Source organism: Staurois parvus, unplaced genomic scaffold (genome assembly GCF_062004578.1).
Source record: "Staurois parvus isolate SC_StPar_1 unplaced genomic scaffold, SC_StPar_1.0 ptg000136l, whole genome shotgun sequence".
Taxonomy (NCBI): Eukaryota; Metazoa; Chordata; class Amphibia; order Anura; family Ranidae; genus Staurois; species Staurois parvus.
This window is the reverse complement of record NW_028317932.1, coordinates 8,287,428-8,307,831: the sequence shown is the minus strand read 5'-3', so window position 1 is coordinate 8,307,831 and position 20,404 is coordinate 8,287,428. Positions and strand designations below refer to the sequence as shown.

General features: G+C 44.8%; 1 protein-coding gene across 4 annotated transcripts in view; it reads left to right on the top strand.

The window, feature by feature from the left end:
• The window catches only part of LOC149465934 (ATP-binding cassette sub-family B member 5-like), a 78,722-nt gene extending 59,509 nt beyond the window's left edge, over positions 1-19,213 (top strand). For all 4 annotated transcript variants that reach the window (XM_089673159.1, XM_089673158.1, XM_089673160.1 and 1 more), the window contains 6 exons: positions 593-733; positions 2,745-2,901; positions 2,994-3,191; positions 4,392-4,598; positions 5,475-5,621; positions 18,462-19,213. In XM_089673159.1, the coding sequence (XP_089529285.1) occupies positions 593-733; positions 2,745-2,901; positions 2,994-3,191; positions 4,392-4,598; positions 5,475-5,621; positions 18,462-18,659 (1,048 nt within the window). In that variant the 3' untranslated portion in view covers positions 18,660-19,213. The remainder of the gene's footprint in view (positions 1-592; positions 734-2,744; positions 2,902-2,993; positions 3,192-4,391; positions 4,599-5,474; positions 5,622-18,461) is intronic.
• Positions 19,214-20,404: the final 1,191 nt, after the last annotated feature.

Below are 20,404 nucleotides of genomic sequence, written 5' to 3'. Positions count from 1 at the left end.
TATAATTATATGATTGTTAGTATTACAGTAAGCATTTTACCTTCTAAAACACAGATGTGTACTCTTAACTCATTCTGGAAGTGCATTATTGACAGGTCACCATTCTTGTGACTGCAAATTCAGGTTGTTGCATCTGAAATTAAATAATTAGTGACCTCTTTTTAAAAGGGAGGTAGGGTAAGAGAAATCAAGTTATGATTTGCCTCTTTTCATCCAGTAGTTCTTTACTTTCCTGCATGGTTGCAGTCTGTGCTCTATATAAACTTTTCCTGCTGCTCAAATTTCAAGGGAGGCACAAGGTTTCACATATTTACATTCTGACTTGGGCATTCCTTTTGTTTCTAAGTGTTCCTTGTTATTAGAAACTGTATAAAAAGAAGATACCCCCCTGGGCTCAACAGATTTGATGAACATCCACTGCACAATGCTGGGTCAATTGCAGCAGGCATTTTGCTAACTCATTATGCTACTGAATATTGAGTATTCCAAACTTGTCACTATTACAGCAATTAAAAATTTCCTTAAAAGATGACTACATTTTTCATTGCTCCCAATCACATTTTAACGGTCACTTTTTCAACTGATATTTCAGGAACTCTCAGCGTAAAGCTCAAGTGTATGGCTTCTGTTTTGCGTTCAGTCAGTCATTCATACATTTTACCTATGCTATAAGTTACCGTTTTGGGGCATACCTGATTGAAACTGGCAGGATGAATCAAGAAGAAGTATTTCTGTAAGTATTTTATTGCATTTTGTAAATTCCACTATTGATAATTTTTTTTCTATGCTATATTTCATCTGTAGGGAAGGAAACAATGTAAGTCATTACATAAACAGAGTCTGTCCAACTTGGAGAAGGTACATGTGAAAGTTTATCAGTTCATTTTGAATTTTTATGCCTGATTAGAATGTTTGGTTGATAATGAACCAGTGCTAGCCTTTCCCTTACAAAAGCCCTTGGAATTTTCAGAACACCACTAAAACTGCTATATGATTCAGTATTTATACTATACATTCTTCATTGTATAAAGAAAGTACGCTTCTTTTAGATATTACAGGGTGATTGGATGTGTAAAGTTTATATAAATAGAGAAAAGCAGGAGGAGGAGGAGAAGAGAGGATTCTTTTGGAGCTGGCATATATGCAGGAATAGTACACACTGAAATATATTTGTTAACTTATCTGACTAGTCACTTTTCCTAGCAGTGGCCACCTGAAGGTAGACGTGACTACATATGGGCATAAAATTGTCACTTGAAATGCCAAAAAATGTTTGTCATATTCTGTCTATTAGTACCTTAATGCCCAAGCTTATATCAACTAAAGTGCTTTCTAGGTGCCTAAAAACAAAAGGTGTGCAAAATCCTACAGTTAACTAGCCACAACCTGAGTAGAAAAGCCTAACCCCTGCCAGTGTGCTGCAAGAAAGGACCCTTGCTTTGAGTGTGGAAGCAGTGGTCTCTCTGTAAAGTTACAAGTCCTCAGCTAAGACAGAACATGAGCTCCCCAATCAGCACTGATCATGAGCTTTTCTGATTGGAGAGCTCTAGCTGTGACTTGGCAAGGGGTGTAATGGACCTTTGTGGAGAGACCACTGCTTCCACACAAAGAGCAAGGATCCTTCTCTATAGCATGCTGGCAGGGGATAATTTTTCTACTCCAACTTTGTTTGTCTTCTAAAAAAACAATTATAAGACTTTCAACACCTTTTTTGTTTTGATGCACCTGTAATGTATTTAGGTGATTTAAGCTGAAAGTTTAACTGGACATTATGGCTGTCAAGATAATAGCTCAGAGCAGAGCAGAGCATTGCAAAAGTGAACCTATGACCAGGATATGGACATTCAAGTGTTTACACATTTTTAACAAGCAGCAAATTAGATTTAAAACCACCTCTTACTGATCTCTGTAACTGCAGGCACCATGACCCAGTTTAAGTTCAAACTTTACAGTTTGAGCTGTTGAAGTTGTTCTCTTAGCAGTTCAGCTTACTTTGGTCCCCCTTCCAAGAGCTTCTGCTCTGTATTTATTTTGAAGATTGAAGGCTGCATAGTCACTGCCAGCAAGGGTGAGCTGGACTTGGACAATATTAGTGCTTCTGTTTGTAAATTTAAGGATGAATTGCTTCACAGTGCCTGCAACCAATGAGACCTTGTTTTAAAGTACATTTACTGCACGTTTAGAATATGTAAATACTTGAATCCATAGCCTGACCACAGTTTAATTTCAAGCAAATTGATTCAGTGCAGTGTTACTGTATTTAGCAAGTGATAGTAGAGGGTTAGAAATAACATGGTGTCTAGTAAATTACCACATGGTTCCAATTTCTGTAGCCCAAGAAGTTTGAAAGAAATATTTTGCATATCAATACTATTTATACTAAAATTGTAAAAATAGAGATTATGGTAATGGACAGAATGTGAAGGTAAATGTTTCCATATCTTGTCCAGTTAATGTCCAAGAGATTTCCCATTACTGCCTGTTCTGTCTGACACTCATTAAATAGAAAAGACGTAACATGAAAGCTCCCATTGGAAAGAACGGAGCTCTGTCCAAAAAAAAATGTTTTCTTTGGAGCAGGGTGTCCACAATGGACCACAAAGATTCAGAGACAAGTCATGAAACCTGATTCATTACTTGTCCACCTAATAAAGTTAAATGCATCAGTGGTCTGGTTATTCTCCTTTATGGTTCTATCCATTATTACCTCTCATTTAACAATGCATGCTAATACTTCTTCGCAGTGTGTTCTCTCTCCTGGCATATGGTGCGACGACCGTAGGGCAAACGTTGTCATTTGCTCCTGACTATGCTGAAGCCAAATCAGCAGCTTCCCACTTGTTTGCATTGTTCAATAGTGAGCCAATTATCGACAGCTACAATGAGCAAGGGCAAAAACTGGTAAGTCATGTAGCCGAAAACGGGAAAATAATTCTTATTCATGACTGTTCTATGGAACAATATTGTCTTACAATTTCTTTTGTTGCTAATAGGAAAAATGGCAAGGAAACTTAGAACTGCGTAAGGTCACCTTTAATTATCCATCACGTCCAGATGTGCCAGTGCTCCAAGAATTGTCGCTAAAAATATCCAGTGGAAAAACTGTGGCATTTGTGGGTAGCAGTGGATGTGGGAAAAGTACTTCTATTCAGCTCCTACAGAGGTTCTATGATCCCCTCCACGGGGCAGTGGTGAGACTTGTGACAGAATACTGTTGTTTTCTGAAACACACCTGTCTGGCAGGTCCAGATTTGTAAACTGGAAATTCTGAGATTTCATTTTGGCCCTTACAAATGTTACAGCTAGACCTGACCAAATGTATTCACTTACATAGAAAATATTGTTGTGCACTTCATATACCATAGCTGAGTTTTCCTCCCATTTTTTTTACAGTTCCTTGGGCAGGCTCTTCGTTTCACAGACTGCACTGAAGCCATGCACACAGTGTCTCTGTATCTTGGGTGGTGGACAGGCTCTCCTTCAGCCATGGCTGCAAGAAAAGCTTGTCAGACTCTCTCTCTCTCTCCTCCCTGTGATGCCACTCTGCAATTTTCATGGCCATGATAGCAGCTGCATCCGGGATGGCTGTGTGTGAGTAGCTGTGTATACTGTCACAGCTTGGTCCAGGGAGCTGTGGAGCACCATGGACAGGGGCTACACACAAAAAAAGAAACAACTGAAATTATGATACATTAGTTTTCAGGTCCAAGATTAAAAAAAAAAAAAAAATACAAGCTCAACTTACCAATTTACTGGTTGCAGGCTGGTTGGTAAGTTGAGCTGGGGATTGTTTCCTGTTGTTGTTTCGACATGTGTTGCCCTTCCATGTCCTCCTTGCTGCAAAGGCCAGTTATAGCTTGGGGCAGTTGACATTTTTTTGTACTGTTGATATACTGGTGAATGGATGCACTGGACACCTTGGCAGCCATTGTGCTATATGCTGGGTGTCCAGTGCACCCCTTTAGCTTTAAGGGGGGGCTCCCTCCAGGCTTACCTGCCCTCAGTCTATCCATTATTACCTGTGCTCCTATTATGGAGGCTCTCAAAATTTATAGAGGTAGAAACTGCAGAATATTGGAGTGCCGTGAAGGGGCTCTGCAGCTTACGCATGTGTTTTCAAATGTGTGCAAACTAAACCCCTGTTTTTAACGTGAACTATTAGACAGGACAATCCAGTTGGTTGCAGGCTGGTTGGTAAATTGAGCTGGGAATTTTTTTCTGTTGCTGGGAGGGAGTATAGTTCTGTCTCAAAAACGCAATGCCTCTAAACAGCTTTGTTTAGAATCATTTAGTAAACCGTATATATTATTATTAACTTTAATAACATAATTCATGTAATTATTACCAATTCATAATTTTAAAAGCATACAATTTTACTCTCCATTTTCTAGGTTTTTGATAATGTTGATGTGAAAAAACTAAACGTCCAATGGCTCCGATCTCAAATTGGCATTGTGTCTCAGGAACCTGTGCTGTTTGACTGCAGCATTGCTGAAAACATCGCCTATGGGGATAACTCTCGTCTGGTCTCTATGGAGGAAATACAGGAGGCTGCCAGAGCAGCCAATATTCACTCTTTCATAGAACAGCTGCCAAAGGTAAATAATTTTGAACCAAACTGTAATAATAGTTATGAGATTTTTCCTTTATTCAGGTAAGTCAGAAGTGCAAAACTTTGTTTTTCAAATGTAGATGGAAGGCTGGATTTTAAAGCAATGCCTGCCCATAGCCATCATAGGTTGCAGAAGGCCCCCTGCACAAAAGGTAGTTTGGGGCCCCCTTTTCACACTCATCACCAGGGGCGGACTGACAACTCATGGGGCCCCTGGGCAATAGGGGATCATGGGGCCCCTGTATCCTTGCCCAGACTCAAAAAAGCCTATGAAAAAGGTACCAGGGGTATCTCATGGGGCCCCCTACTGACCCCGGGCCCTCGGGCAGTGCCCGAGTTTCCAAATGGTCAGTCTGCCCCTGCTCATCACTGTTGTGCAATGTGAACAAATGCACTGTCAAGAGTCAGTCCCTGACAGGATATGCAAAGTCTGTTGCTATTAGTGCATGTTTCCTAGAATATCCCACCAATAACTTTCCCATTTATTCCTAACCTGCACACTATTGTCACCAGAAACAGACATTACAGTCTGTGACATCATCAGCAATGTTTTGCTGAAGCTCTTGATACAGCTCTATATGAAGAAAGCATCCTTATTGAGGTCTTGTGACTCTACAATAGGGAACAGAAACTTCGTATTGGAGGAGAAAACCTTCATCTGCTCTGTTCACCTGACTTTCCACCCAGCTTTTTGTGTCTCTAGGAATTACAACATGCAGTATCTATGTCCAACACTGGTGCCCTAGCAATTGTCTGGGTGATGGGAAAAAAGATCCTTTCCTAGCCTTTAAGAAACATCTTAAATCTATGTGTTTTATAGTAAAATACTAAATATATCACACAATTCTTATACTGTCTCCAGAAATATAACACACCAGTTGGTGGCAAGGGAACTCAATTGTCAGGAGGTCAGAAGCAAAGAATTGCTATAGCCCGGGCACTTATACGAGCTCCAAAACTATTACTGCTTGATGAAGCCACCTCGGCACTGGACAACGAAAGTGAAAAGGTGAGAATGAAACTTAGCAAATGTTTTTATTAATTTTTTACTGACAAAATGTAATCCTAATTGTACAGTACAAGTAACTTGTTAACACACACCCCCTGGATCTCTGCTCTATAGCCCTACCCCACTCTGCATCATCTGGTGCTAAAATCCAACCAAGTAGAGCACAGTCTCAGATGGATGACCAAGTGTTGCATCACACCACTGATTTCCCTTTTTAAATCTCCGCCTAGAAATCTTATTAGGCACCTCTTCCCTCCCTTTTGCCATGAAGATTCATTGCAGGAAGGTCTACTTCTGGGTTACCATGTACTCCTACTGGACAAACTTATCCTTACTCCCACGCTCTACTTTATGAGTACCCCACAGGGCTATGACAGAGACCAAGTGAAAGGGAGCCAAAAGGCCTATACAACACTCATCTTCAGAGCGGTGATGCATTTTTTGCACAGGAGCAGGAACCAGCCCTAACACTGAGCTCAGAATTCGATTACAGCTCTATTTCAGGCACACAACAAGCAGTCTATTTAAAAAAAATACAGAATTTTATATCACAATTTCTATGACACATTACCACTTTAATTCTCTCTAGAGCCCTGTCTTTTCTCCTGCTCCTGTTTCCCAATCAAAGTCAAACGTTGATATGCAGGCCTAGAGAATGCTGAATCACAGGGGAATGAAGAGGAAGTGGAAGCAGGGTTGATGGAATCTGTAGAAGATTTCTCTCCCCCACGTTGTTATTATATTGAAGAGGAAGCTTCCTTCAATATGCTTGCTGATGGTGATAGACTCATTGTATCTGTCCACAAAAGTCTTGCCATTCTACTAAACTGGCCACTTGGCGGTGGTGAAGGGTGAAATAAAAATGTGGTTCAACCACCTTCTTTTTAGTCTTAGACAGTTGTTCCCAGAACAGGTGTGCCCACTGGAAAATTTCTCATTACCTTTTGTTCTGGGGACAACTTTAAAATTTTGGATTTCCCTTCAATTACTGTCCCTGTGACAATAATCATCAGACGGAGGGTGTAGCCCAAACACTTTAATATACTTCAGCTTACAAGTCCTTAAAACTGAATACAAGGAATTGGTCACAGCAATCACATGGTAGAAGGCCAATTTAATTGTCCCTGTACACAGCAATTACAGCACATGCTGATGCGTGCCTTATAGGGCGTGCATGAGGAGTGGGAAGACATATAGGTATGTCTCCTCAAATCAAGGTAGCTCCCCCCCAGCTGTATGCAATGGCCTGGTCACAAGTTGTTAATCTAAACTCTAGTAATAATGTCTTGCTCCTGTTTCTGTTTTGGAAGGACAGATCCAATCCTTCTTTCCTCCAATTTTGTCTTTCATTTAGTTCTGATAGTTAGATTTGTATATGTAGTGCTACTCCCGTAGAAGCCACAGGAATACAGTCCAGGTCTTCCCCAAAAGCTTTGCCCGCAGCCAGACTTATATGCTTATTCACACGTTTCTTCAATGAACAGTCTAGGGGTGTTGTTTTTGTTGTTTTTTTTTTTGGAGAAATTGGATAGGGATGGGGAATTAGGTGGAATACTCCAAAAACTGAAACTATGTACAGTTGAGGACTTTAGGTATTCTTTCAGATAAGCTATGATGAAGTCTGTGCTTGAAACAAACAGTAGACTTCAGCTTTAAGGAGGTAGTAGTAGTAGTAGCAAACTAGAGAGGAGACCCTTTAGGTAGATTAAGCTGACAAAGCTCTTTGGGACACCAGCTGATGTCCCCTTCAGCTAGAACCGCGGCTGACTCCCTAGCACCAGAGGGGGTTACGTAGCACACAGTCTCTCAGATCCTTTAGGGGTGTCTGTGTTCACAAGGCCCAAGAGCAGCAGGTTGCCTTCCTCTGTGCTACCAGACCAGCTCGTCAGTAAACGGCCCCTTAGTCAGCTTTAGCAGAACTCAGGTTTCAGCATTCAGACCTTCAGGTTGCCCACCTGAGGCCTATGGCAGTAAATCCAGCAGCATTGCCTAGAATGGCAGCATGCCCTCTCCATGCTGGAACAAGGCTATACAGGAAAGACCCAGAGCCCAATGTGACAGAATTTATACAGTTACCCAGCATGCTCTCAGAGCCAGTCTCTCTGGGATAGGCCAGGGCTGTATCAATATTCATACTTCCATCTGCATAGCTCCACACCTATTATCCAGAAACTTCTCAAATTTTCTGGATGCAGAGGGGGCTATCAGCCTAGATGCAGCTGATGACACTGAGCAGACCTAACTAGCAGAACACAGCAGTACTGATTACAGTGTGCAAGTTATGCTTTTACCTAGCAGCAATTACAGCCACAATGTCTACAGTGTGACAACTATATTTACCTATCAAAATACAAAATAAATCTATCTACACTATATAAACCTAGCACCTATCTAGGAGGGTGCTAAATATAATTAATATCTAATTAGAACATCTAATTAGATTTAATGTATCATGTTTGTTTCTATATTCTAACCTTGACTACAAAATTATGGATTTCTGGATGCTATTAACAAGACTAGAGATGAGCGAATCGAACATGACGAAGTGGAATTTGTTCCGAAGATTTGGAAAAATTCTATTCGCGACGATTCCGAAAATTAGCAAACTTCGGATGCACGAATCGAATTTTCCCAAAAATGGCGGCGACGGAGAAAATGGACAGAGAAGATGGGGCGGGGATCTCTGGGAAGGCGCGCAGACAAGGCGCGCTGACCCATAATGCATTCATGACATGTGATCGCATTAGCCAATCAGCAGCCAGCCAGCACTGTGTAATGGTGGAGCTATAAATCGCGGCCATCTTAGAATTCTCCATTAGCCTCCGGTCATTCAAGAGAGACAGACCTGTGTGTATTAAGGGACAGAGTTAGGGCCACAGAGACTTTAGGGCCACAGAATCGTTACTCAGGGACACAGAATCGTTACTCAGGGACACAGAATCGTTACTCAGGGACACAGAATCGTTACTTAGGGCCACAGCTATCAAAGAATTGAAAATTTAAAGTGACATACACCCTTTTTTTTTTGGTGGCTGTCGTGCACAGTTGGTGCTGCAGTTTGCCGATTGTGCAAAATAAACTGACTTTCTGCTTCACAACCACTATTGTACGTTCAAAGAGTTAAATCCATTTACACGCCGGCTGGCGGTAATATTTTTTGGGTGATTAGTGCATTCCAGTGACACAAACGTACAGTTTCCAGCCAACGGCAAGCTGCAATTGACCGATTGTGTACAATAAACTGACTTTCTGCTTCACAACCACTATTGTACGTTCAAAGAGTTAGATCCATTTACACGCCGTGTGGCGGTAATATTTTTTGGGTGATTAGTGCATTCCAGTGACATAAACGTACAGTTTCCAGCCAACGGCAAGCTGCAATTGACCGATTGTGCTAAATAAACTGACTTTCTGCTTCACAACCACTATTGTACGTTCAAAGAGTTAGATCCATTTACACGCCGGGTGGCGGTAATATTTTTTGGGTGATTAGTGCATTCCAGTGACATAAACGTACAGTTTCCAGCCAACGGCAAGCTGCAATTGACCGATTGTGCTAAATAAACTGACTTTCTGCTTCACAACCACTATTGTACGTTCAAAGAGTTAAATCCATTTACACGCCGGCTGGTGGTAATATTTTTTGGGTGATTAGTGCATTCCAGTGACAGAAACGTACAGTTTCCAGCCAACGGCAAGCTGCAATTGACCGATTGTGCACAATAAACTGACTTTCTGCTTCACAACCACTATTGTACGTCAAAATAGTTAGATCCATTTACACGCCGGGTGGCGGTAATATTTTTTGGGTGATTAGTGCATTCCAGTGACATAAACGTACAGTTTCCAGCCAACGGCAAGCTGCAATTGACCGATTGTGCTAAATAAACTGACTTTCTGCTTCACAACCACTATTGTACGTTCAAAGAGTTAAATCCATATACACGCCGGGTGGCGGTAATATTTTTTGGGTGATTAGTGCATTCCAGTGACATAAACGTACAGTTTCCAGCCAACGGCAAGCTGCAATTGACCGATTGTGCTAAATAAACTGACTTTCTGCTTCACAACCACTATTGTACGTTCAAAGAGTTAAATCCATTTACACGCCGGCTGGCGGTAATATTTTTTGGGTGATTAGTGCATTCCAGTGACATAAACGTACAGTTTCCAGCCAACGGCAAGCTGCAATTGACCGATTGTGCTAAATAAACTGACTTTCTGCTTCACAACCACTATTGTACGTTCAAAGAGTTAAATCCATTTACACGCCGGCTGGCGGTAATATTTTTTGGGTGATTAGTGCATTCCAGTGACAGAAACGTACAGTTTCCAGCCAACGGCAAGCTGCAATTGACCGATTGTGTACAATAAACTGACTTTCTGCTTCACAACCACTATTGTACGTTCAAAGAGTTAAATCCATTTACACGCCGGCTGGCGGTAATATTTTTTGGGTGATTAGTGCATTCCAGTGACATAAACGTACAGTTTACAGCCAACGGCAAGCTGCAATTGACCGATTGTGCTAAATAAACTGACTTTCTGCTTCACAACCACTATTGTACGTTCAAAAAGTTAGATCCATTTACACGCCGGGTCGCGGTAATATTTTTTGGGTGATTAGTGCATTCCAGTGACAGAAACGTACAGTTTCCAGCCAACGGCAAGCTGCAATTGACCGATTGTGCTAAATAAACTGACTTTCTGCTTCACAACCACTATTGTACGTTCAAAGAGTTAAATCCATTTACACGCCGGGTGGCGGTAATATTTTTTGGGTGATTAGTGCATTCCAGTGACATAAACGTACAGTTTCCAGCCAACGGCAAGCTGCAATTGACCGATTGTGCTAAATAAACTGACTTTCTGCTTCACAACCACTATTGTACGTTCAAAAAGTTAGATCCATTTACACGCCGGGTCGCGGTAATATTTTTTGGGTGATTAGTGCATTCCAGTGACAGAAACGTACAGTTTCCAGCCAACGGCAAGCTGCAATTGACCGATTGTGCTAAATAAACTGACTTTCTGCTTCACAACCACTATTGTACGTTCAAAGAGTTAGATCCATTTACACGCCGGGTGGCGGTAATATTTTTTGGGTGATTAGTGCATTCCAGTGACATAAACGTACAGTTTCCAGCCAACGGCAAGCTGCAATTGACCGATTGTGCTAAATAAACTGACTTTCTGCTTCACAGCCACTATTGTACGTTCAAAGAGTTAAATCCATTTACACGCCGGCTGGCGGTAATATTTTTTGGGTGATTAGTGCATTCCAGTGACAGAAACGTACAGTTTCCAGCCAACGGCAAGCTGCAATTGACCGATTGTGCTAAATAAACTGACTTTCTGCTTCACAACCACTATTGTACGTTCAAAGAGTTAGATCCATTTACACGCCGGGTGGCGGTAATATTTTTTGGGTGATTAGTGCATTCCAGTGACATAAACGTACAGTTTCCAGCCAACGGCAAGCTGCAATTGACCGATTGTGCTAAATAAACTGACTTTCTGCTTCACAGCCACTATTGTACGTTCAAAGAGTTAAATCCATTTACACGCCGGCTGGCGGTAATATTTTTTGGGTGATTAGTGCATTCCAGTGACAGAAACGTACAGTTTCCAGCCAACGGCAAGCTGCAATTGACCGATTGTGCTAAATAAACTGACTTTCTGCTTCACAACCACTATTGTATGTTCAAAGAGTTAGATCCATTTACACGCCGGGTGGCGGTAATATTTTTTGGGTGATTAGTGCATTCCAGTGACATAAACGTACAGTTTCCAGCCAACGGCAAGCTGCAATTGACCGATTGTGCTAAATAAACGGACTTTCTGCTTCACAACCACTATTGTACGTTCAAAGAGTTAAATCCGGTTTTATTTTTGGGGTGCTTATTGAATTAAAGAGTATGTCAGACAACACGCAGAGGAGTGGCAGAGGAGGCAATGTTTCACGAGCGAGCAGACGTGGCAGCAGAGGAAGGGGTCGAGGCAGCACTAGTCGCAGCCAGAGGCCAGTGCTCCCGGTGTCATCCAGCGGTCGTGTCTCCACCGACAACCCTGCCGTCATCGATTGGTTGACTCGGTCGTCTTCCTCTTCCCAGGTCACCTCTGACACCTACAGCCAACGGTCGGTGGGTACGTCAGACACAACCGTTAGTTGGCATGGCCCGGGAGCAAGCCCACTGAAATCACGTGTCCTCGACCTGCCCCTGTCCTTTGGTGTTCCCTCACCAAGCGAAGTATCGCATGCTGTGGGCTCAGCCCCACTATACAGTGAGGAAGAGCTAACAGAGGGCGGTCAGGAACGGGGGGAGACATCCGCCTCTTCAGCAGCCAGGCGAAGAAGTACTGGCGAGGAGAGTGGCTCGGTAGCCGGTCTAGAGACAGGTCTGTCTCCTGACCCACACGCAGCCGAGGGGGCTAGTAGTGACGCGGAGACCCTAATTGATGATGATGAGGCTGATCGCACTTGGCAGTCTCGTCGTCATCAGGCTATTGCTTCCGCATCATCAGGAGAAGAGGGTGCCAGCTTGCCAGCGAGCAAAACAGTCGGTGGGTTGCCCAGGAGGCAGCAGGGTCGCAGCAGTGTCAGTGGAGCCAAACGGCCACGGAGTAGAGCACCAGCTCCACTGCAGCCTACCACCACAGCCAGTAGTGGTGCCGGTGTGCACGGAGGAAGTAGCAGTCAGCCAGTGAGGAGTAGCGGGGGCAAAGTTTCCTACTCGGCGGTGTGGCAATTTTTCGTCAAGCCGCCCGAGGAAGTAAACGTAGCCGTATGTCGACTATGTGGCCAGAAAGTCAAGCGTGGCCAGGGGGCCAATGTTGGGACTACAGCGTTGCGTCAGCATATGCAGCGTCGCCATTCGGTGGCTGGGAAAACCGTGATAAAGATACGGCGGTTCTGCCTGCCCCAGCCCCCGCTCCATCACCCGCTCCGTTACTTTCTCCGTCACCCAACGTCAATCGCCCTCTATCAGCCAGTCAAGGCTCCAACACCTCTGCTGAGGTGAGTTGTCGCTCGTTGGCATCTTCCGCTCGTTCAGATGCTCCTTCTCCTGCTACTCCTCTTCACGGATTCCGTCAGCAGTCTTTCTTGGAATCCGTTTCCAAGAGACAACAGTTTGCGAGCACGCACCCGACGGTGCAGAAGCTGAACGTCCTCCTGTCCAAGTTGCTGGTGCTGCAGTCCCTCCCTTTCCAAGTGGTGGACTCAGCACCTTTCCGAGAAATGATGGCTTGTGCCGAGCCGCGGTGGAGAGTGCCAAGCCGGCATTTCTTCGCCAAAAAGGCAGTGCCAGCCCTGCATTCACATGTAGAAGAGATGGTGGGCCAGTCTTTGAGCATGTCGGTCTCTTCCAAAGTGCACGGCAGCGCCGACGTGTGGAGCTGTAACTACGGTCAGGGACAGTACATGTAATTTACGGCCCTCTGGGTGAACGTGGTGCCGGCACAGCCGCACCAGCAACTTGGACAGGTCACGCCGCTTTTGCCTCCACGTTTGCACGTCCTTGGTCCAGCAAAGATGTCCGCCTCTACCACCTCTTCTTCCGCCGTGTCCTCAGCCGCCACCCCCGTGCCAAGTCCCATTACCCGACCGGCATATCACATGTGCAGGGCGCAACGGTGTCACGCTGTGCTGCACCTGGTATGCCTTGGCGAACGTAGTCACACAGGGGAGTAACTTCTGGGTGTAATGAACAGAGAAATCGACAGATGGCTGTCTCCGCGCAAACTGAAAATCGGAACCATGTTGACCGACAACGGAAAGAACATGGTGTCTGCTCTGCGTCAAGGAAGGTTGTGCCATGCGCCATGCATGGCTCACGTGTTCAATTTGGTTGTCAAGCGGTTCCTAAAATCCACCATCCCACTGCAAGACATCCTTAAAATGTCACGTAAACTTTGCATGCATTTCAGCCATTCCTACACCGCAAAGCACACCCTCCTTGAGCTGCAGCGGCAGAACGGAATTCCACAGCATCGCCTGATCTGCGACGTTGCAACAAGGTGGAATTCAACCCTACATATGTTAGACCGCCTTTACGAACAGCGAAAGGCCATCACCGATTTCCTGATGTTACAAGCGGATAAAGGTACTCCCCTGTGTAACTTAGATGTCAGCCATTGGCAGCTCATGCGTGACACCTGCCGCTTGCTCAGGCCCTTTGAGGAGGCCACGCTATTCGTGAGTCGGCAGGACTATGGGACGAACGACGTCATTCCTCTGTTGCACGTCCTGGAACAAATGCTGTTAACAATGGCTGGTCAGGGTGCGGTAGACGTGGCGCACAGATCTCAACGCCACATGACCCCTGTGGGGGCAGGACAGGAAGAAGAGGAGGAGGTAGAGGAGGACATTGGTGCTCAGGAATTATTGAGTGAAATGGGTGGTTTTTCCACTCAGCGGACAGGAGTGGAGGAGCAGGAGCATCTGGTAGAGGAGGAGGAGGAGACAGAGGACCCAGACGCACCATGGCAGTATGCTGTGGAGATGGAGGCAGGGAGTCCCTCGCATTCCTTGGCACAAATGGCCCATAGCATGCTCGGTTGCTTGCGTAGCGACAGCCGAATAATAACCATCAGACAGAGGGATGACTTTTGGCTGGCCACCTTGTTGGACCCTCGCTACCGTTCCAAAATGGTGGCCTTTTTCACACCTGCTGAGAGGGAGGCCAAAATAAAGTACTATAAAAACCACCTATGTAGTCAGTTGGTCTCTGCCTTTCTGCCCCAACGTCCATCCTCAGACACTGTGGGCCCTGTGCGCTCGCATTCCGCTGCCATGGCAGCAGGGGAGGGGTGGGGTGGTAGGAGCAGTGGCAGCTCCACCAGCAGCGGCTGCCTCAGTCTGCAGTCGATGATGAGTAGCTTTCTTCACCAGCGCAGTGAGGAAACTACTAACCAGCCGCAGCAGCATCAGGTGGACCTGGAGCAGGACCTCAAACAACAGGCTTGGGCCTACTTGGACAGCACCCTGCCAACCGAGGTAGACAATCCCCTTGACTACTGGGCAACGAAACTTGACCTTTGGCCCCAACTAGCTGAATTTGCCCTTGAAAGGCTGTCATGCCCGGCCAGTAGCGTGGCATCGGAGCGCGTGTTTAGTGCGGCAGGAGGTATTGTAACTCCGCGGAGGACACAACTGTCCACCCAAAGTGTGGAGAGACTCACGTTTGTGAAAATGAATCAGGCGTGGATTAGTCTGGATTTCAAACCACCAGTTCCTGACACAACTGACTAAATCCGCCATGAATCATGCCCCAAACATGTTATTAGGGACAAATGGAAGACCTCCACCTGATCCGTACATTTGTATATATATTTTATTGAGAGGCTGCTGGTCGGCCGACTCATGTTTTGCACATTTTTAATGACTTATACTCTGCAGGTTGGGCCCCTCATGAATTGGGGTTTTTAAATTATTTATACTTCGCTGGACGACCGTCACATGAATTGAACCTTTTTAATGACTTATACTCTGCTGGTCGGGCCCCTCATGAATTGGTGTTTTTAAATTGTTTATACGTCGCTGGACCACTGTCACATGAATTTAAACTTTTTAATTATTTATAGTCGACCCGTTCCAGACCGATGGAATAGCAATTTTTTTAAATATTTATTTGACACGTGTTGTCCATCTCATCAATGAGGTGGACTGTTTATTTATTGGCCACGGTTTGGCCCCCACCTGTTTCTTACATTGTTAACTTGTTGTATCGGTCACGGTTTGGCCACATGTTTGGTTGTCTTGTTAAGATTTTCTGTAATGTACACAGTTACGCTTGACTTGTCGACTTTCCACAATCTACTAAGGTATAGCATCGCATCAAAGTTTCTTCCGAATACTGCTGCCTCCACCGCCACACGGCGCCATGTGCCACTTTCGGGTCTCCTCACACTGCTGCCAGGTCCATACTGATTCATGGCCCCCTGTACCGGCTCCTCATGAACGTGGTTCAGCGGGTTTGCATCACTTAACGGCAAATCGTTGACAAATGCTGGGACGTTCAGTGTTGTGCGCATTAAGCCAGACACCAAAGGGCAGCACAGACCTGTTATTACTCGCTCAAGCATGGCTGAACAAAACCAGTCTCTACCACAAATTGGACCCAGACCTGCCCAGGGTCTCGTAACTAGATTGCACGGAGGAGTAGAGTCCGTTATCGGAATTAAATAGACAAAACGCCACACCAAAAAGAGTGGCCATTTCCAACACTTATTCCAGAAAGAGGAACAACCCGTTTCATATACGGCCCGTAGACGTTTCACGTCTGCCACATTCAGTCGATTTAAGACGCAAGCTCCACTTCCTGTGGTCTCTGACCGTCGATATACCTTTAAGTGTCAGCTTTGAAGCTATATTCCCTCCGGAGCACTGACACTGGTGCCCTTCCGTCAACATGACTTTAAGTTTCAGTTTTCAACCATATTCCCCACAGAAGCCAAACTCTTGGGTATCCCAGAAGCTGCTCAGCGGGTCAGGGCAATAAAGCTCCCGGTTCGCAGGTTGTTCCGTCTTATGGATGGAAGTACGACGGTATATGATCTTCTTCGCACCCACGGCATCACCTCATAGAATCTCTGCATTGCATCTGCAATCACAACGCTGACTTCCCGGATCGCCACTCAGCCATTGGACTCTTGATAGTCGTCTCCCCACACTGCTGCTGGGGGGACTTTTTAACCTAGGCCTGTGTATGGCCTTCAATTGAAGCTGCTTCCGCTCCGCCACTCTGCCATTGGACTCTTGATAGTCGTCTCCCCACGCTGCTTCTGGGGGGACTTTTTAACATAGGCCTCTGTATGGCCTTTAATTGAAGCTGCTTACGCTCCGCCACTCTGCCATGGGCCTCTTGGGTATCCCAGAAGCTGCTCAGCGGGTCAGGGCAATAAAGCTCCCGGTTCGCAGGTTGTTCCGTCTTATGGATGGAAGTACGACAATATATGATCGCCACTCTGCCATGGGCCCCTGTACCGCCTCCTCTTGCTGCTGCCAGGTCCAGAGTGTGTCATGGGTCCCTGTACGGCCTCCCATTGCTGCTGACTTCATTGCCAGACTCTGCCATGTGCCACTTTCAGGTCTCCTTACACTGTTGGTGGGTTCCATTTTGTGATAGGGTGCTGTATGGCCTTCCATTGCTGCTGCATCCACCGCCACCCTGCACCATGTGCCTCTGTCGTCTGCTCACGCTGCTGACGGCTTCCGCTTTTTAACCGAGGCCTGTGTTTGGCTTCCGAATACTGCTGCATCCACCGCCACCCTGCGCCATGTGTCTCTGTCGTCTGCTCACGCTGCTGACGGCTTCCGCTTTTTAACCGAGGCCTGTGTTTGGCTTCCGAATACTGCTGCATCCACCGCCACCCTGCGCCATGTGTCTCTGTCGTCTGCTCACGCTGCTGACGGCTTCCGCTTTTTAACCTAGGCCTGTGTATGGCTTCAGAATAATGCTGCCTACACCGCCACCCTGCGCCATGTACCTCTGTCGTCTGCTCACGCTGCTGCCAGGTCCATACTGATTCATGGCCCCCTGTACCGGCTCCTCATGAACGTGGTTCAGCGGGTTTGCATCACTTAACGGCAAATCGTTGACAAACGCTGGGACGTTCAGTGTTGTGCGCATTAAGCCAGACACCAAAGGGCAGCACAGACCTGTTATTACTCGCTCAAGCATGGCTGAACAAAACCAGTCTCTACCACAAATTGGACCCAGACCTGCCCAGGGTCTCGTAAGTAGATTGCACGGAGGAGTAGAGTTCGTTATTGGAATTAACTGTGAGGGACTTTTAAACCTAGGCCTGTGTATGGCCTTCAATTGAAGCTGCTTCTGCTCCGCCACTCTGCCATTGGACTCTTGATAGTCGTCTCCCCACGCTGCTGCTGGGGGGACTTTTTAACATAGGCCTCTGTATGGCCTTCAATTTTAGCTGCTTACGCTCCGCCACTCTGCCATGGGCCCCTGTACCGCCTCCTCATGCTGCTGCCAGGCCCGTAATCTGCCATGGGCCCCCGTACCGACTCCTCATGCTGCTGCCAGGCCCGTAATCTGTCATGGGCCCCTGTACCGCCTCCTCATGCTGCTGCCAGGTCCAGAGTGTGTCATGGGTCCCTGTACGGCCTCCCATTGCTGCTGTCTCCATCGCCACACTCTGCCATGTGCCACTTTCAGGTCTCCTCACACTGCTGGTGGGTTCCATTTTGTCATAGGGTGCTGTATGGCCTCCCATTGCTGCTGCCTCCACCGCCACACTGTGGCTCCACACTCTGGTTTTGGCCCCGTGACTGCCCAAATGAGTGAAGTGTGCGGTGATTCTAAGATCGACGGCACTCATCTGCATGTCATACTGACTGACAGTATTATTTCTCTTCCCCAGCAGACTCCAAGGGCATTTAAATTAAAGGTACAGTGTTCTGCACTAATATAAAGGTTCTCTGAATCCTAGAAACACCCTTTTTATAAGTTAAATTCGCAGCGAATATATTCGGCTCGAAGCGAATTTATTCGGCGAATTCGGCGAATCAGCCGAACCGAATTTTTGAATAATTCGCTCATCTCTAAACAAGACCTTTGTTAGCCCCCATTTTTTCTGCTGTGTGGTTATGTCATACGTTTTATGTTTTTGATAAAAAAAAGTATTGACAACCACATCAGTAAAGTGAGCATATGCTGTTTATCATATATGTATATCTACTGTTTGGTAGGAGGTAGCACAAAAAGGGAGAGGATGGAGGTGGTTATCTTTGTTTTTAAAATGGGTCCCATTTTTAGGTCTCAAAAGTTTTGAAGCTGTTACTATGTATTACTTACGAATAACTTCTATCACATTCAGGTTGTACAACAAGCTCTTGATCAAGCCAGGAAAGGAAGAACCTGTATCATGATTGCTCACAGACTGTCTACAGTCCAGAATGCTGATCTTATTGTCGTTATGAAGAATGGGAAGATAATTGAACTTGGAACACATCAACAACTTCTGTCAAATCAAGGAGCATATTTTGATCTTGTGAATGCACAAACGATAACGTAATAAGAAAGACACAGAAGAGTGGATATAAATTAGTGGTTCACTCTATAGGAGAGAAAACCCACAAAAAGACCCTCTGAAGAACGACTGATGCAAAGCAGGGATGTTCTGTGTTGTTCTATGGATATAGATCTGGATCGAAGGGTTATAGAATACAGGATTTGTTCTGAGTTGAGCTCAGCTCATATTTGTTACTGGAAAGCTTAAAAACTGATAGATGAGTCTTGTCTTTGCTCAGATGTTATATCAAAAAGGCTGTCACTGGATCTAGAAATGTATGAATACAATCTGAAATGTATATGCTTTCTCTACGACATTATCCAATAAAAGCTTGCATCTCTTGATATTTAAAACATAAATACTTTATGAAAACACAGTTTCCTAAGAGGATCTGTGTGATAAAGTGCAATTGACAGAGTGATATCTTCTGACAATAATTTAGTGTAGGGACATAATTTTTTTAGAAGATGAAACAATATTTAAAAACAAAATTTGCTAATGGATCCATGCACTTGATCAATGTGTACAAAATAAAAAATTTTCCAATTTGCTTCCCATTTTAGTGTTTTGTTAACTGGTTTAAGGTGGAAAAAAGATGTTCTACTTTCTTTAAATTTTTTGCTAATGGATTTTAAAGTTTTCCATCTAGGTTGAACTAAATAAGGAGCCCACTGGGCCTTAATATGCTCAGGCCTTTGTAATTCATTACTACAATACCAAATGGAAAAAAATGTTGTTTCAATATTATTATAATATTCCATTTATTAATCAGAGATAATGTGCAATGTTGTAACATTTTAGGCTCCCCTTTTGTTCTTGCCTTTTACTATAGCTTGCCCTCTATCCCTTGTAATAGAAACTGGCTCACCAGGCAGATCTTCCTACATTAAATAGCACAGCACAGCAAGTACATTGCACATGGTGTCCTGTCATTGGCTGCTAAGCCACGCAGAGACACATTTCTGAAGAATTACACTGTGAGAGACAACTAGTGTCCTTCCTCTTATCTATCATCACCCTTCCCATATAAACTACATTACTCACAGCAAGAAGTTAGCACAATTTTCTCCCACTTTCCAAAAATAGGGGTTGCTGGACTGTCATATACTTACCTGCACAAGCAGCTAGAAATACCTGAAAAGGTATCTAAGCAACTTTACCCAATGTTCTACTTTAAAGAATAAACTGCAAAATCTTGTTTGACACTATTTTGATAACAGAATTTCAAGGTAGAAATGTAGTATAGGTAAACTCTGCTGCCCTGTATGAGCTTCTTTCAGAGAGGGACCTGCAGTCAATGACCAATGCAAAACATTATGTAGCTGTCTGCTTCTTATTCAGAAATATGGCCAAAATGTGGGATGAACTTCCAGAATTACCACCCTTTGCAGCTCTCAGCATTCATCTGTGTAGCACTACCCCCTTAGGAGTGGCTAGAGTTTTGGGTACCCCTATAGTCCTGCACAGACAGGCAACACACATTTCCTTCCAGCCTTGCACTCCAGAGACAGTAAACAGTTCTTGAACTTGTTTTTTTTTTGGATTTTATTAGGAGATGATGACTTGGATGGGGATGAGGGATACAAGGATTTGTTAACTGAGGACAATTTCCTGTAACTATGTACAAGTGCTCAGAATGGGTTTCTCTTCTTTGGAGAGCTATCCAACCTCTCCTGGTGTAGAAATCCTTGGACATGGGGATCTAGAGTGGGACTCTTTAAAAAGCACAGTCCAACTGGGCTAGTCAG